This window comes from Podarcis filfolensis (genome assembly GCF_964270895.1).
Source record: "Podarcis filfolensis genome assembly, chromosome: 1".
In the NCBI taxonomy this organism is placed as follows: domain Eukaryota; kingdom Metazoa; phylum Chordata; class Lepidosauria; order Squamata; family Lacertidae; genus Podarcis; species Podarcis filfolensis.
In genome coordinates this window covers 72,154,492-72,172,393 of record NC_139604.1, presented here as the reverse complement: position 1 = coordinate 72,172,393, position 17,902 = coordinate 72,154,492, and the positions used below count along the sequence as shown (strand labels likewise).

The following is a 17,902-nucleotide window of genomic DNA, read 5'->3' as shown; positions in this document are numbered from 1 at the left end:
TCGGCAGGGAAAGGAGAGGGGAAAGAAAAAGCTTATTAACTACCAACATCTCCTGTAGTGATGTTATTTCAGGTACTGCATCCCGCATCCGACTTTGAAAAAAACGAGAATATTATTTTGCTGTGAAACCCCGCAGTTTGGTCTTTTTTCTCACAGTTGGTATCCATCTCTGGTAAGAGGCCGTTTGCGCTGATTAAACTTTACATCCCCAGAATTCCGGGATGCAGCCTATCTCAGGGACGCCTTGACATTTTGAAGTGGCTCCTATTTGGTCCTGCCATTCTGCGGTGGTGGAAAGGAACACACCCGGGTAACTCCCTTCCTCCTTTCTGTCAGAGAGATGGACTTTTGCCACAGACCAGAATGGAGAAAAACTAAGGAGCTCATCCTTTCCTTCGGCTTACTAATTAACAAATGAACGAGCTCCTTAATTTTCCATATCACTGACAGACCAGGCACCCAGCACAGTTAAACTGAGTAATACTTCTGTGTCCAGCCAGATTGGTCCCATAAACTTCAGTGGACCCTAAACTGAACTTGCTTCCAAGGTCCTAGTAAACTGGACTGTGAGAAAAGTGTCGAGTTCCTTTCTAGATCTGAATGCAGCTTTATCAGAGGACAAGACACAAGGCCTTGGATGAAACACAGAATAAACCCAGTTGTTCCAGGCTTAGCACCAAATACAAGTAATGAATGCTCTATAATCTATACACCCATTTTGTGTCAGAAACCATTTTTTTTTTTAACTGAAGAGGCTGGCTGGTTAATTGGGACATGAAAGCTTGGGCTACCGTAAATTTATTCATCTTTAAGGTGCAACAAGATTATTTTTTTGCTTTTGCTGCATTATATCACCAAGACTAAATCCACTTTAAATGGTAGCCACTGTTAACAAATATGGGCCTAGAGTCACAAAATCCTTTCAATGAGAATTGAATGGGCTCGTTGGAAGGAAAGGTGGGATAGAAATCTATGGATTTAATTTTTTAAAAAATGCAACAAGAGTGGAGTAATTTAAAATAACAAAAATAGATACAGTGTTTGTTTCATTTATCTACCACCCTTCATCACGAGATCTCAGGGCAGTTCGTAGAATAAAATACTTGTTTACGAGATGGCAGGACTAGAATCAAGGGTGGAAACTGCAAGGGAATAGATTTTGGCCAAACATTAGGAGACACTTTCTAACTGCAAAAGGCTGTTCCATAGTGGATGAGACTGCCTCCAGCTCTTCTTCCCTGGAGGTGCTTAAAGCAAATGCTAGAAGGCAGTCTGACAGGGATTCTGGTAAGGAAAGGCATTGCAGATCCTGCATTAATCCAGGGGCTTGGGCTAGGTGCTATCCAATGTACCTTCCAATAACATTGCCACATCACATATATTTTTAATAACAAACAAATATGAGCATCTAAGAGCAACACGGTTTTCTGTCTTTGCATTTTAATATTTAGGGCTCTATTTTGTCAACTTTAATTCTCTGAAAGGAGAATTAGAGACATGCTAAAGTTAGATGTTCCTCATGTTATTGGAGGCCTAAATGTGAGAGTTTTGTATAAATAAAGTCTGGTGGGGTGAAGAAGGAAGGAGGAGGTATAGGACAGCAATTCAACTTTGGAGGCGTTTGCACCAACAATAAAGCTGTTTTGCCAATATATGGGAGGTGAACTGTACACAAGAGAACTGGAAGATGAAGAGACCAGAACTAAAGGCTTCGCACCTGTTGTATGGGGTCCTCAGGAGCAAAGCCTGGCTGCCCGTGCAACTGTCCGTCGGGGTGTGGCAGCCATAAACAGGAGGAGGCACCGAATATTGCTGGTCACCTGCAGACAAACCATAGAGAAGTTACTACCCCACAGCAGGGCTGATTTCCATGCTCAGAAGGGTTAATGTCACATCCTATAAGCTAGAGGAAGGGCTTTTTCTCATGCTCAGGGGTCAATGGGGGCAGGGGGCACCTGAGTCTCCAATAATTTGGAACCGATAATTATTTCCATTTTCAGTAGCTATTTCATCATTGAGTAGAACAGAGCTAATGCCTATAGTTATTTCTAAGCTGTGTAGCCGTTGACAAAAATCTTGTGGAAAACAGGCAAACACTTTGTTTTTGCAAGTGTTACATTGGATCCCCAGTTCTGTGAGAGCTATCGGATGATAAAACCTTAAAATCTCCCTTCAACCATAAACCTGCAAAGTGCTTTTTCCTGAGCCTCCCATTTGTCACATGGAAGAAAGACCATAGGAAGCTGCCCTATACCAATTCAGATGATTTATTCATCTAGCTCTGTATTGCCTATAACACTGCATTGACTGGCAGTGTTCTCCAAGATTTCAGACAAGAACCTTTCCCACCTCTACCTACAGAAGCGAGCCAGAAATTAAATTTGGGACTTTTTGTATACAGCACGATTACTCTGGTGCAGGGGTCAGCAAACTTTTTCAGCAGAGGGCCTGGCCACTGTCCCTCAGACCTTGTGGGGGACCAGACTATATTTTTTTGGGGGGGATGAATGAATTCCTATGCCCCACAAATAACCCAGAGATGCATTTTAAATAAAAGGACACATTCTACTCATGTAAAAATTAGAAGGCAATTGGGCCGGATCCAGCCCCCGGGCCTTAGTTTACCTACCCACGCTCTGGTGTATGCAGTAATACTGAGCAACTTTATATGGCTGTCCTGAACATGACTTTATTAGGAATTGCTCTCAGGTAATTGTGTACAGGATTGTAGCATTAAGACTTCCAACATTTGAAACACCTTTTGTAAATGCTAAGAGCATCATCCAAACAAAGGGCACTATCAAGCTTGAAATCCCAAGATAGTTTCAATGGGATCTGCTTGATTTTGACTGCTTTATGCCCTGAATATTTAGTCAATAATATCACAATAATGTCCAGCCGGTAATATAATTCAGTCACACAAACCAGAAGTGTCCACTTAGGCATGAGAGGGCTTAGATTTTTGTCCATAAACGTGTGTGTGTAAAAGTTGCACTTTCAATGAAACCTACTACTTATAGTGCACAAGCATGTTTATTCAGAAGTAATCCTTACTGTATTCAATGCAGGTTATTCGACTCTTAAACTGGAATAAATCCCACTGAACTCACTGAGACACTTAGGAGCAGTCAGGCCTAGGTTTGCACTATTGAAGTCATATGAGCTTCAGGAAATCTACACTTGTCTAAACTATGATTAATGTACTTTTATGTGCACAGGACCACATTTGTGTTCTGTTATCAATGGTATAATCTCTGAGAAGGTATTTTGAACAGCGGCGAAGCTTTTATGGGTACACATAAGGGCAAACCGATGCCATCCTGATCATGATTATCAGTACCACTAACTTGTTCGCTACTTATTTGTCTCAAAACTACTTCCATTTGGTTCCTAGAACCCTAAGTAGTTACCTAGAGACGTCTGCTGGACGATGGGATCCTCGTGCTTGAAGGAATGGTTTGTAAACTGCGCTGCGTGGTGAGAGGGGGTGTGGCCATAACTTGGAGTTCCATCAAACGCCACCGTGCCGTAACCTGCCAAGAGAACAACATTGTCAAGAACCAGGAGTTGAATCGCCTGCCCTTGAACTTCTCATGAAGCGGCTTCCTGCAAGAATGTCCCCACCCCGGGCAGGCAGGCGTCGAAAACCTGAAGCCCCCGCTGGTGGCTCCTTCCTTCGGGAAGAGAGAGCCTGCTCAATGAACCCAGATAAACCCACGGCGTGACCAAAATAGTTCTCTCTGTGTTTATGACTGTGGTGAGAGTCCATTCTAAATCTGGTCTTTGGGGCTGTTTGCGTCACTTTCTCCGTCATTCTTTAATTCCTGAATTAGCATCCGAGCTCGGCCTAGTGGAAGGTAACTCTTTCTTTCCATAAACATCAGCACACAGGCTGCTGGTGGCCAAGAACTGCTGAGGGGAATCATTGGGTGTTAAGAGAGCCATTAACATCCGAGGCGCACGTCTAATTACTTTCCCCACGATCACGATGTGCCTCAATTCTCTTTTTGTAAAATGACGGCAGTGCCGCTTCTCTCTGTCTCTCTGGGAGCAAGGAGGACTGAGTAGGAGGCTCTCAGGCACGTGCTGCGGGAGCTGTGGGCAGGGGGGAGAATCTTACAGTTCTAAGCACTTTTTTTTTTAACGTTGATCTCAATGTGACTTGCTGCCAAGTCATAACGAGATCATAAGTTTGTTTACTTGGAAATGACTTGTGTTTGGGAATCTAGGTGCCAAGTAGGCTGTTGGGATGGCGAGGCTCAAAGGTTGTTGTCAAGACTAGTCAAGCCTGGGATCGATGCTTCGGTGGGAAATTAGGAGTCAGGCGTTTTGGCTACGCCTGGAAAGGGCAGGCCGGTCGCTTCTCGCAGTGAGCGATGCTTTCATTAATTCTTCCTCATATTTAAGAGAAAGTCCCCCGTCTGTTGAGCAAACTAGTCTGCCGTTTCACATGTAAAAGGTACCCTTTAATCTCGTTCTCTCTTAACTTCTCACTTATTTTATAAGATTAGCTTTCTGAAGAGCCTGCAATAAAAATGGCAGGCCGTTAAATGAAAAATAGCCTCCTACTTTAAGCGAAAATTGCTCGCTCAAATAATAATAAACAGCCTATTTAAAAAAAAACCGGAGTGAATTCAGATGGAAACGGATCGCCTCTAGTGACCTCAGGGTGACACCGAATCGTAAATCAGGCGTTTGGACACCAACTTTCATTAATTACTTGGAGCCAGTTAAACAACTTCAGCTAAAAAGTAATTACAAAGTAATATTATCTTTGAGGCTTCTCGGCTCATCAGCATTTACCCCAAGACCAAAGAATGTTTAGTGTAGCCCTTATGAGATCTACCCTTGGTTTCCCAACCACACGTTATGTTGACTTAGAAATATATTTTAAACTCTACGCTTGCAAAGTTCTTAGGTATACTTAAAGACTAGCGTCTTCTCAACCCCCCGCCCCGCCCTCTTTCAAGACCACCGTTTATTTCGAGAACACCAAACTGGCGGCAGGGGGGCAGGCAAGATTGTGCAACGCACGCGGAGAGAGCAAGCACCGCTGCACACTTTTCTGTGACATGAGCTTTCCTAGGGCAACAGCCTACTTCGCTAGATGCATCTGGAGGACTCCCGATGGAGTGACCGTTGTTTCAATAAGCAGTAGATCGGGGGTGACCATGATGGATGTTAGACAGAATGTGACAGAACTCGGGAGAGAAGGGCGAAAGGGAAATTCTTCCAGATCCCTCAGTGACAACCCAAATAAAAGCAGAAACACATAATACAAAGAAGGTTCTGGTAGAAGACAATTTAGACCTCTATTACTAAACACATATCTGTGTACTGAGAACAAACATCCTTAGCATGTTTACTCAGAAGTACTATTGATTTCCTAAACGTGATCCCTGGTAAACATGCCCACGCTTCAACCATCCTTGACAGTGAAAACCCATTGAAATTCATTGGATGAAATCTGGAATACACCCGCGTTGGTTTATTCTGCCTGTGAACCGTTCTACGTACCGATTGGAACGGAACTTATGTTAATATTTACAAATTTAGGTAATCGGAGTACCGGGCCCTTTTGCTTTAGTGTAAATAAGACCCGGAACGTGAAGGCATTTGCTTAAGAAGTAAATCTCACTGCTTTTAACGGAACTTGGCTCTAGAAAAAATGATTGGATCGTAGAATTAAGCTCTTGTTCTAAAGTGCAGTTGTGCTGGCCTCCTGGAGTGCCACATTGATGCCAATGGCGCTGATCCAGAAGAAAATTATCTACGCGGATTGCAACTTTTTTGCTTTAGGGTCTCAGCATAAAGTAGATTGGAGTACCTGCTTCAAGTATAAAACGTTTGCAGTGGCTCCTATTCTTGCAAACTTTTACAGTGAGGTAGATTTTACAGTGAAATAGCTAGATTTGAATCGACTTGTTTCCACTGAAGTCAGCAGGACTAAAAGCCGGTCCCGATCCTGAACTTATTTCTGCTGAAATGAGTCTAAAGGCCGCCTAGTTGGAAGCAAGTTTCTTTGTAGCACGCTATTTCCTCCGCAACCGTTTTCTCGAAAGCAGGAGCCACTGTGCTCAATGGGGCTTACTCTCGAGCAAGTGCGCATAGCGCTGCAGCTCCAGTATATCCTAGATCTGAATGTAAACGGGCTTAAATCACAGTGTTTACAGTGATATGGAATGGGCTGCATTCTTATCTTGTCCTCTCTGGAAAACGCGCTTTCCTGAAGCGCTTTTGGTAACTGCCCTTCCCCACCCCTATCCCTGCCACAGGGGTGCAAAAATGTTTGGGCCTGAAGGGCGAGGCAGAGAGTTGCCTCCACAAGAAGCGAAGGAAGGTACCCAGCACTGTTTTCCCCTTGCCACTTGGCCAGCGGTGGAGCAGGGAGCGGGAAGCGCCTCTCCAAGGCTGCTGCGTGCGCCTGGCGCGTTCTGTTGCGCGCAGCCTTCCTTTTTTCCCCCCGGCGCACGGACGGCGTTGACAGCCGGTGCCCAACCCTTGCACTTCCCTGCTGCAGCTGTCCCGGGCTTCTTTATCTCTGCTCATAACCCACAAAGCAAAGGTTTGCCTCCTCCCTTTCTCCCTCCTCTTTCCTTTTCAACTTTCCCCGAAGCATTGACACTTCAGATCTGTTCGTTACTCTTGGCCCAGCGTGCAACTTTATTGGGTGACCTTCACAATTCGACTCGGAGCAGAATGATGTTTTGGCCACATTTCCCGGTGTTGCCTGACCCACAGCTTCAGGAATGCGATAAGAGGCCTGAGTTCTGAACCAGCCCTCTGATAGCGAAGGCTCTTTAATTAGGACTTTATCGGAGGCCGGGCTGATTAAAATGTGCTGAAAATAATTGAGATCTGGACGTCTGGCGGAGAAGGCAAATCTTCTGAAGGGATACAATTGTTGGCGGAGCCCAGCTGCATGGAAGAATAGAAGCGACGGGGAGGGGGACGCGGACGGGGCAAGAGATTCAAAGCAGGAAGGTTTCCCCCCCCCCCCCAAGCCTTGGCAAAACCGTCAAGGTAATATCTTTCCCACGGCGGAAAACTCGTCTGAAACCTAAACTTCAACCTTGACTGATTCAAAACAAGAACATTATATTCGTGCCCAAAACATAGTTTGCCAGCTTCTCCAAATTCTTCCCAGCCACCCAATGAAACCTTGGTGTCCTGCCATAGTGCTCTCCCCTGCCCTCTCTTGCGTTCGCCTGTTTCAGCTAGAAAGACGCTGGTGGTTTGTTTTTATTGTGGATTATCGTTAAATTTCTTCTCTACAATTTTTTTAAAAATCATACTCTTCCTCACCGTTGGTCTTGTGGTGCAGTAATTAAACCAAACCAGCATATTGTTATCAGCAGCTTTCTCACTTTCGAGTATATAAAGATCGGGGATCTAAGTTTGAATCTAAGGTATCTGGACGAACCTGTCACTCATCAGGACCAGGACTCACGTTGCCAGGAAACCCATATTTATCAATGCGCCCTTTTGAAAATCAAAAGTATGGATATTAATTTTCTTCATATCAAAACAGCAGTTATAAGAACTCGAATTCTTATTTTACAAGCATAACTGCCCTACCAAAGTAAATTATTTTCTTTCGCTATTCTGATTTAATATAATATATAGCCTCTGGCTTCTGACAGAATTACCGTGTCTCGGACGTAGGGCGTATGGACAAAATGCACGCCTCCAAAAGCGATTTCTCATCACTAAACAAGGCGAGGAGAACTAATGCAATTGTGGAACTTCTATTTAGCACTTTTCAACAACACTAATCTAATTTATTAAAAACAGAATATAAAAGTTGCTGTTGATTAATGTGTCCACGGGAAAGCATGGATTTAGGATAAATTGTGCTAATTTCCCCTGCATTCTTTTAATGTTAACAATTACATTTATCCTGCTGTCATTCGAACTCTTTTCCTATATCTATACACTTCAGCTAATCTAGAAAGATTCTTTTTCAACAACTAACAATAACTGACAACAAATATATTTCTGGTCTCACACACAAAAAGGTGTAAGAAGGGATGTGAATTTTAACCGACACATGATAAAGCGATATAATGCAAAACAATTCTAACTGCAATGAGAGAATTCCAAGGCAATGTTCTTCAAAAAAAATTACTGTATGTATTATATATGCATATATGTTCGCAGGTATGTATGTGCATGCATACATACAGGGAGAAAGATACACGAAAAACATGCAATTGGATCAACATAGCAACAGAGGTTCTAATCACTTATATCTGAGTTTGCTTATTTCCTTCTGCTTCCCAATCGATTTTCCTTTTGTGTTGTGTATTTTCAAATTGCAAGTCTTTGTCTGGGAGCCTTTTCTGAATGAGGAGTGGAATAAAAATAATATTTAAATGAAAATAAATGAAAATCAACTGGTGGCGAACAGGTTGGCAGTTCACATCAAAAGAAATTGAATTGCACTTCTGTTCCATTCTGACAGTTCTCATTAATTTAACTACCCTCCCCCATGATACACAGAAACCCACACATTATATAGGAATCATCATCATCATGTGGAATTCGCTAAGGAGTCAGAAATTGTCAGACCCAATAACCAAACATCAGCATTCCAGTAGAGCAGGGTCCATAAAAAATTACTATTGACCCAGATGCAAGAACTTGATTGGGGGGAGGGAGAGAGGTTAACTGCTATTTAGAAAAGGAGTGGCTTCCCAAAATAATGAAAGAGATTGCCTCCCTAACCTAACATTTTGCAGAACAAAGCTCTAGGTCTTAAAACCCGCCAACAAGGTAACACTTCCTTAAAAAGGATTTTTAAAAGTTTCCTCTCTCCTCACTTTATCCATGGAAGCGTTACAAATTTTAGTCATGCTGATTTGGTAACTTCCTTAAAATAATGATAAACTGAGTGGTTTCGTGCAAAAGTAAAACTTGGCGAACTGTATGAACTGCGTGAACTACTGTGAACTGTTAATTAGATTAAATGAATTCTTACTGGAAGTTAATCATACTTTGGGCTGCTCTGCGTTGTTCCAGAACCGCGTTTTCAAGGGACAATTGCAAAGTAAGCGAAAGGAGGTCCTTCGCTTTTCTCCAAGATGCCTTCCCTCCAAGACGCTGTTGAGAGCCTCAGTCGGTGTAGTATTGCAACAGATCAAGTTACAGAAGCAAACACGAATAATTATGGAATTCACAACAAATAATTCTCTGGAATTCACCAATAATTATATAGTACTTCCACTTCATGCATCTGCTAAAGTAAGCTATTGCCTAGGAAAACTAGTCAACTAGTCAACTCAACTCAACTCAACTCAGGTCGCAATAAACTGTTCAGGTGACAAACAATCCACCTGGAGGTCCCCCCGAATTGAATTGGAGCTGCAGGGTCTAAGGTTAGGTCCCACTAATTTCGCAGTAGAGGACACGCCTTTCTCTTTTACATATAGGAATCTAGATGAAAACAAGAACAATTTAGCATTTTAGTTGAATAATTGCTTCAAGCTGCTTCCAGTTTTACAGTCACCTGTTTTCCTGTTCCTAAATAGAAGAGCAGCCAGAATAAGAATATGACTCGATTCAAGACAAATTTCCTTGAGTCATACATACTCTGTCTTCTACCGAAATCAGTAGAATTTATATGTCCAGGTCAATTTATTTGTTTATTTGTTTATAAACCCCAAGTCTAAAGAGATAATAGTGCGGTCCTACGCACGTCTTCTCAAAAGTAAACCCCACTGGGTATCCTGCTACTTACTCCCAGAAAAGTGCGTTTAGGATCGCAGTTTGAGTCCTATGGATTTCAACAGAACTTACTACCACACGCTTATTGCTGAGAATTGGGGGGGGGGTACTGTTTAGTACACCGTTCCCCTGAGAACTTACACCTTTTAGACAACAGCTTTAATATATTCCTCTACAGCTATTGTGTAAAAATTGTTATTCAGCCAAGCTCTGCGCGGGGGAAAAACCCACGCGTTTCAACACAAGGCAACTCCTTTGCAGGTTTAGCTTCTCAATATGAGCAGGTCAGCCAATTGCTTAATGTCACCTTTCTCCTACCCCCAGCCCTTTAAAAAAACATTGCAGGGGGGAAACCATTATATGATAATTCCCACCATCTCCAGTGCTTATAGACTGGCAAAAGAATCCTGCATGCAAGCTGCACAAGGTTGTTTGTGGAATTTAGTTCCAGTCAAATCAGTCTTAAAATTCCTGTTGGCAAGTGTCATTCCCGCGGTTTGGTTTCTGTAACATTAACCAAACATTTCGCAGGGTAATCAAGAGCGCCATTATGTACTTTGCCAGGATATCTCCAAGTAGCACTACAACCTGTTAGCTAAAAAAGGAAGGAAGTGGGCGTGTGTTCAGAGCACGGATTTTAGAATTTTACTAACACCAGGCACCACTGGAGTGAGAATAAGTAAACGAACGCTGACTGACAGGAAAACTGATATCCCAAAGAACTGTTAAAGATAATTTACACACACACACACGGAAATTTTTTTTTGCACATGGGATAAGGCAAAAACAGCGAGTCTTCTCATAAACTCATTTAGGCTGCAATCTTATGTACAACTACATTCCTTAAGTGCAGTTATTAGAAGAAAGTAAGTCCTGTTGAACTCAGCATCGCTACTAGGGTGGAGAAGTTTGTTTTCCTGAAACACCACTGAATCTATCTCTTTGAAGGCCGCTAGGAAAAAAGTCTGCGGAGTTTATGCTCATCCGGTACTTGAACAGCCGGAAAGGCTAACGCTAAAAATGGCAGCTACCACAAAATCAGTGCTAAGTGTTCCACTGACTGTACAGTAGGAATCTGCGCCCGATAACTTCCACTCCCTTCCTTCCAGCTTCATGTGGGGCGTTAAATGTCATAATTGCTACACCTGGCGAATACTTCAGGACCACGATACGACGCTTTGAATTGCAGTTTTGAAGCCGCAAACCCTCAAACCGCTTAATCTCGTAGTAATTTCTCTGCATGTGTCGGGGGGGGGGGGGAGAGACGACTATAATTCACAGCGCAACCTGGATAGGACACAATTAAAGGCATGCCCCATTGTCGCCTATCAGATGATATATTTTTTTTAAAAAGATAGAATTATCGTTTTAAATTACATGGGGTGAGTGCCACTGGCATCTAACCCACTCCAACACCCAGCTCGGAAGTATTCACCTGCCGCCTGCTTAGAGCAGCCGAACTTCACATTTCTAGCAACCCGATTTTTATCTTCCTTCAAAAGCAACTCCCGTTCGATTCCACATAGACACGGCTGTCGTTTTGACTGAGAAGGGGTATACTTACAATGCAGCCAAACCAACAATGCACATCCCTACAATGGTTAAGATTGCTGGAGTACTCTCAGCGAAGTACGGCTGCAATCCTATGCGCACTCCCTCGGGAGGAAGGCTGCAGTGTGAGTTGCCCCTTGAACTCGGCGGTACTTGCTTTCGAGTGGACTCGCATTGCAGAACGTGTGCGTCGGAACACACGTGTGAACGGAACACCAGTGTGAACATTCCCCCTGAAATATCTAGATATTTCTACACAGGCCGCCGTATATACCAACTCTTTATGTAACAACTGAGTTGTAACAACCCGTGGCTAAAGGCGGAGAGTGGGGATAGCGCAACAGACCGGTGATTAGGTCTGCCCGCCTGCGAGCCTGGTTCTGATTCGGGTTCCCACGTTTGCCACCGCCGGCTTGTGGTCCAGCGATGGCACCGTCCGACGGGAGCATCTTCCAGCCCTTGCTGTCAATCAGGGCGAGGGAGGCGAGCGAGAACCCCCGAGGCAGCCAGTCAGGCTGGCGCGCATACGCGGCGTGTCCAATGGACGCGGCGGCCTTACCTTGGTTGCGGATGGCTTGCTGGCTCTCCAGGCAGTTGGGCAGGTAAGGGCCGCTGGGAAACATCCTGGCCTGGCTGGCGGGCGCTTGGCTGGGCGGCGGCGGCGGCGGGGGCGCGAAAGGACCGTAGCGGCAGGCTCCGGCGGTGCCGGTGAACTGGCCGGAGAAGTGCACCGTGAAGGCGCTCAGGCACTGCTCCTCGTGAGCCTCCGTGGCGCTCCAGCTGGGCTCCTGCTTGATGAAGGCCGAGTGCGGCGCCAGCGAGCCGTACGACGCTCCGGGCGGGAAGTCCAGCACAGGCGCCCACTGCGCCGCGCCGCTCACCGGCATAGGGCAGTTGCCGTTGCCCGGCAGGGAGGGCACGGCCGGAGGCAGCAGCGCGTTCAGGTCGCGCACGTCGGAGCCCATGGCGTCGCCGCAAACTTTCCGCCGGGGCGCCGGGAACCACTCGCTGCCGCCGCTACTGCCGCCGCCGCCTGCTCCTCCGGCGCCGGCGCTGCACTTGCTCCAAGCGCTCTGGCCCCTGCCCGGGTCCGGCTGAAGGCACCAGGCGGCCGAGCCGAGCCCTTTCGGCGACGCGGGGTCCGGGTTGGGCACGCAACTCCCCGGCTCCAGCCCTGCGGGAGCGGGCAAAAGCGACAGCGCAAGGTTGGTCTCCAGGGTCGCCTTCGGGTCCGGCGGACAGCGAAGTTGAGGAGACACAGACAGACAGAGAGAGAGCGAGAGAGAGCGGGTGTGAGGGAATAGAAAGGCGAGCGAGGCAAAAAAAAAAAAAAGCCGAGTGCGGGACTGGCGGGAAGCGGCTGAGGGGAAGACCTGGCCTGCTGAACTGGCTGCGCGGGAGGAGGGAGGCGCGAACTGACTGACTGAGGAGCCGCCTTGAACTTCTTACCTCAGCGGCGGCTTTGCCCTGAAGTCCCCAAAGCTCAGCTAATTGAGAGGGGGGAGCCGCGCGAGGCGGCAGCGGCAGTAGAGGAGGAGGAGTCAGTGGCAGCAGCAGCAGCGCGCGGGCGCTCCCTTCACACTTCGCTCGGCGCCTCAGCCGCCTTGGCGCGCCTCAGAAGCACTCGCAGCCCCGGGGGCAGGAGCGGACAGGGCAGACACCTCTCGCTGCGGCTCTCCCGCCATTTCGCGGGCGGAGGGCGGAACACCGAGCCCTCCCGCATCCCGCGGAGCCCTGAATTCAGCCACCCGACCTAAACACACCCGGGTTTCTTTCCCGGGCAAGCTGGAGGCTGCTGAGGCGAAATGCTGGGAGGCTGGCTTGGCTCCATAAGCGGCTTAGTTTGCGAAGGGAACTTTGACAAGGCTCAGGGAGAGAAAAGGCGCTTGGAAGCAGAAGATGCCCAATCCAGCGCCCGGCCTTTCCAAGGAAATGCCCCTCCCTGGATGAAACCCTGGGAGACAGGGCGGACCACGCTGAGCCAGGCTATCCCCACGTGCCCACATAACACCTGTTCTCAATACTCGTCCTGCAGTGGTCAAAAAAAATAACCGATCTTGTAGTATGGCAGTCCTTACACTTTGGAACTCCCTGCCCCTTGACATCCGTCAGGAACTTTCGGAGAGCTGCTTAAAACATTTAGGCCAGCGTGTCCGGACATGGAGAAGTTATGTGTGTTTAGCTTATTGCTGATTTTACTTTTTGAATGTTTTGATACCGGCTTCTACAGTCAAGCGGTGCACAAAATTTGTTAAATAAATAAGACGGACCAGGAGTTTTAAAGCAAGCCCCGCCCGCAATAATTCTAAACAGAAGGTCCTGGGAATTGTAGTTCTGCGTGAATTGTAGCTCTACAGTTCCCAGGATTCTTTGGAGGTCCTTTAAATGCATGCTGTGTAGCAGCCTATGCCTTCGGAGTATGTCCGTCCATCATCTAGAAGCACACAAGGATTTAAGAAGTTCTTAAATTAAAGACATCTGATTGGTTCGCAGATTCCCCTAATGCGCCCAGTGTTACGTGGCACAAATAGACTCCGTCCTCTTCTTCTTCATCTCATATTCATTAGGTTGGCCGGCTGCCATCCGAGAGTGCTTCTTCCTGAATTTCACTGGAGGTCGAATCCTGCTTTAGGGCTCCCCTGCCATGTGCTTTTATGGAAGCCGGTCTAGCTCACGATGGCCTTAAGGCGCTGGTGAAGCTCATCTTGCAGCTCTACCTCTGAGCTGCGAAACAGGAAGCCTCCGATTCGAATCTCACCTCAGCCAGGAGGTTTCCCTCCCTCAGCATACGTGGGTGCCCATCACCTTCCGAGCCAGTTACAGGAATTACAACCCGTTTCTAAGAACGATCAAGGGCACTGAACACTATATAAATGCTAGTAGATGCACAGATGTCAAGAAGGTGACATCGGCTGAAAAGAGGGAAAGGGGGACTCTGGCGATGTTCTAACAGGAAAAGTAGAACGAAAGGGAGAGCGACTTTTAAAGTAAATCACCGCTTCCTTCGCACTTCGTGGTTGTGTTAATATGCATCCAAACAGTAAAACAATGAGGGCGGATTCTCACTTCAACAGGGTTTGAAGCAGTTGTTGGCATCGGTGGTCTGTACCCGGGAGACAAAAGAGTGCGCCTCCGGCAGTGGCGTGGCGTGGGTTGTCAGCACCCGGGGCAAGGCAAGTAATTTGCGCCCCCTAACCCTAACCCCCAGATGTTGCGCCCGGTGCGGCCGGCCCCCCCTGCACCCCCCACGCTATGCCACTGGCCTCCGGGGATGAAGTCAAACCGCTGGAGAATCGCAGCGCCTGCTGTGGCTGCAGAGGCCAGTAACTCATAATTGCTGCCTCCCGTGTTGCTTTTGTCTAGTTAGGAGCACTGAAGTGACCTTCCTGGGGTGCAAGCCTGGGCAGTGTGCATGGAGGTCCTGGGCTGCCCAGAATACAAGACTTCTTGGCCTCGCTGATGTGGTCCAAAGGAAAACAGAGCAAAGTTTGGCTGCCAGAGTTGCCGGAAGAAGACGCCATCCAGCCGTCCCAGGGACTCATGATCCTGGATGCTGCAGACCTAAGGCCCAAATCATAGTGAAATTGCTCCACCAAGCAGCGGAGCTGAACAAAAGGGAATGGGGGCACCATTTCTGCCATTATTTCTTCCCAGACCTTATTATTGAATTGCCCTACAGAATACCTTCCCTACTAAATCCGGCTCTTCTTCCGCCTCTAAGGGTATGCACGAATAAGGCTGCCGCCCCAAGCACGCCTTACTCAGAAGCAAGTCCTTTGAAACCAGTGGGACTGACCTCTGAGTACAAATAATGAGGCTGCTTAAGAGAGCCGCATTTGAGGAGGTTTCTTCTTCTAATCCCGTGAACTGAAGAAGAGCTTGAAATTCACAGCATCAGCTGAGGCGGATCTGCCCTCTGTGGCTGGATCCCTGCGGTTACTTGAAGAAAAGTCATTTTTCACAAGTACCCCCACCCTCAGTTCATTTTGCCCCTTCTGATTTTATTTTTATATCTGGTGTCGTCACTGGTCGTCTGTATTGACCTATCAAGGATCTCCCCGCTCTCTTGCTTCCAGGATCGACTGAACACACTTTTGCCACTTGAGCCGAAGGGGTGGTGACCCTCCCGTTTTCCACATAAGTCATATGTGCCTGAACCAGCAGGTGGATCCCACCGCCACACTAACAATACGACGGCGCAGCAGGTTCGCTTATGGGGAAGCAGGGCAGGCTGCCTCTACCCTCTCATTGATGCTCCAGGCATTCTAGCATCTGCTGCCTGAAGCACTGCCTCCCTCTGCCTAATGATAGGGACCCGGTTCTCTACGGAGACCCTCATTTGAATCCAGGCCTTCTCAGACCATGCCTTCCGCAGTCCACTACACCGTGCAGCAGGCTCCTTTCTGAAATACAGGACTCATACCCTCGATCGAATTCGAATGAGGAAAAGGAGGATGTTGTGGACATGGTATATATTATTTACGGAGAGTAGTTGTGTTACTCCGGCAGTAGAAACCACAGAAGAGTCTTAGGGGCACCACAAAGACTTGACCCTTTTTTCATTGTGGCATAAGCTGTTGTTGATTAGAGTCAGCTACGTTAGATCGTGTAGCAACTGTATGTTATTGCTTCTACGACACTTTCAGTGTACAGAGTGCACCTAATTCCTCAATGCAGCGAAAAGGATTTTCCTGGAGATTTTAAGGTCGGTCCAAAACCAGCCCTCCGGATAGAGTGGACTCTTCTAAAGGCATCCCTTTAGTGGACTCTTCCCGACTAAATAAACAGCCCCTTTGGTTCTCCTTCACTGTCCCTTCACTGCAAGGGATTAGAGGAAGGCTGTAAGATGGCAGACACTTCGTCCTAAGAACATTTTGTCCCCCATTAGGGGGTTTGATCCGGAATGACTCTGAAGAGGAGCTGCAATAAAAGAAACTGTGATTAGAGGGTGTTAGAGGCTGTTTGGCCCAGTAGCGGTCGCTCAACCCAACCTACTTCACAGGGTTTGTTGTAAGAGAAACGGCGAGTGATTTACTAAAAGCAAATATAATAAACAATACAGTTTAGTGGAAAGTGGAGTTCTGTGTGTCATCTACTTTATCTATTTAAATGCCCGCCAACCAGCAAGCAGCTTAAGAGAAGGACCGCATTTGATTTCAAAAAAATGAAAGTACTGTGTTCATGGAGTATGATAAAACTCATCTCCAAATAAATCTCCACGTAGTTAATATTCAGATTTTATTTAGCATCCAAGCCCAAGCTTGTGCATTTGTCTACACGCCAACTAACCTATATAACCTATAGAGGTGGTGACTTTCTCTCCAAGCAACTAATTCCCGCAGAGACGGGGGGGCAGGGGCAAGCAACACCCCCCCCAAAAAAATCTCACCTCCCACTTGCCCTCCCATATCTGAACTCCTGTCATTCATATATGCTGCTATTTTTCTTTGTCGCCCACTTAGAAACACACTTTGCCCCTTCTGTGCCCACCCTGATATTTTTTTCCCCTGGTCCCGCCACTGAACTCCCGATCCTTTAAGGGGGGGCGTTACTTAGCAGCCACTTACTTGTTTTAGTGGAACTTTATTACGAGTGAAAATAGCAGACGCTGACGCTAAAAACATCGACTCGGAAGTAAACCGCACTGAGACCACTTGCGCTTTCGCCAAGAGAATCTCAGCCTCAAGATGGCAGCCTGAGCCGTTTTTGACATCTGGCTCTTGACAGCTCCTAACAGATGAAATTTAATGCAATAAACTTACCGGTGTATATTACAGGAGAGGAAGCAAAACGTTGCAAATCACTCTTCTGGTGTCACGTGCAGTTTTTCAGCAGGTATTAAACAACCTAGTTAACATAACCCTCTCTAGGGGACAGGGTTACTTGGTACATGAAAAGGGCAGCATCTAGAATTTCAGACTCAGCTTATGAGACTTTCTTAACATTCAAAACTAGTGCGGCAATTTATACCTTTTTAAAGGATCTTGTAAAGTTTGGATATGCATAGTTACTTGCATACACACACACACACACACACACACACAGTGCCCAAGTTTGTTTTGTTTGCTGATTTCTTTATTCATTGGACTATATAGTGTCTGGAAAGTACAGTATTGCCAAATATCTTCATTTTAAAAATAGCACCCATATATTTCTCAGTTAAAAGCAAGTGCCGAATCAAACCAAGTCAGCAAAATTGTTTTGTTTCCTGATCGTGTCTCTGAGTACGTGTGTTTAACTTCAGTATGGAATATGGTTTGTAAAGGACCTTTACTTCTCCTTTACAGGGAGAGAGAGAAAGAGAGAGTGAGTTTCGGACACATAATTCCAGAATTCAACTTTGAATGACTTTGGTAAGTTTATACCTTTTCCTTCTTAGACTGAACTCAGTTGCAGAGTAACAAATCACCTTTGCCTTCGGAGAGTGGTAAATGGTACGGAGTTAAAAAACGCCCAAGCCTCCTTCTGCTCCTACACAAGCGGTAACAGGTAGGTGCCTATTTAACCGCTAGCCATCGCTTTCTGGGTTTCCCCTTCTTTCTGCCATTTCATTCCGATCTGCCGTAATATAGCACGTAAAACTGCAGTGGTTTAAATTGCAATGCTTGAGAAGTCCGATCCGTTT

General features: G+C 46.4%; 1 protein-coding gene and 1 long non-coding RNA gene across 10 annotated transcripts in view; both read right to left on the bottom strand.

The window, feature by feature from the left end:
* Positions 1-12,993, bottom strand: part of WT1 (WT1 transcription factor) — a 51,874-nt gene extending 38,881 nt beyond the window's left edge. For 2 of the 9 annotated variants that reach the window (XR_014544700.1, XM_083599699.1), the window contains exons 1-3: positions 11,837-12,873; positions 3,411-3,533; positions 1,718-1,820 (exon numbers count right to left, since the gene is read on the bottom strand). Coding sequence is in view for 4 of the 9 variants with exons in the window: in XM_083599699.1 (XP_083455825.1) it covers positions 1,718-1,820; positions 3,411-3,533; positions 11,837-12,242 (632 nt within the window). In the remaining 5 variants the exon portion in view is untranslated. Of the gene's footprint in view, positions 1-1,717; positions 1,821-3,410; positions 3,534-11,836 lie in introns of all 9 variants that reach the window. The other 7 variants (XR_014544701.1, XR_014544702.1, XR_014544699.1 and 4 more) reach the window with 6 other exon arrangements.
* Positions 12,994-15,734: 2,741 nt separating this feature from the next.
* On the bottom strand, positions 15,735-16,963 carry LOC310756588. The gene is made up of 2 exons (XR_014544938.1): positions 16,845-16,963; positions 15,735-16,197 (listed from the first exon to the last, which is right to left on the bottom strand). It is a non-coding gene; the product is annotated as an uncharacterized lncRNA (long non-coding RNA).
* Positions 16,964-17,902: the final 939 nt, after the last annotated feature.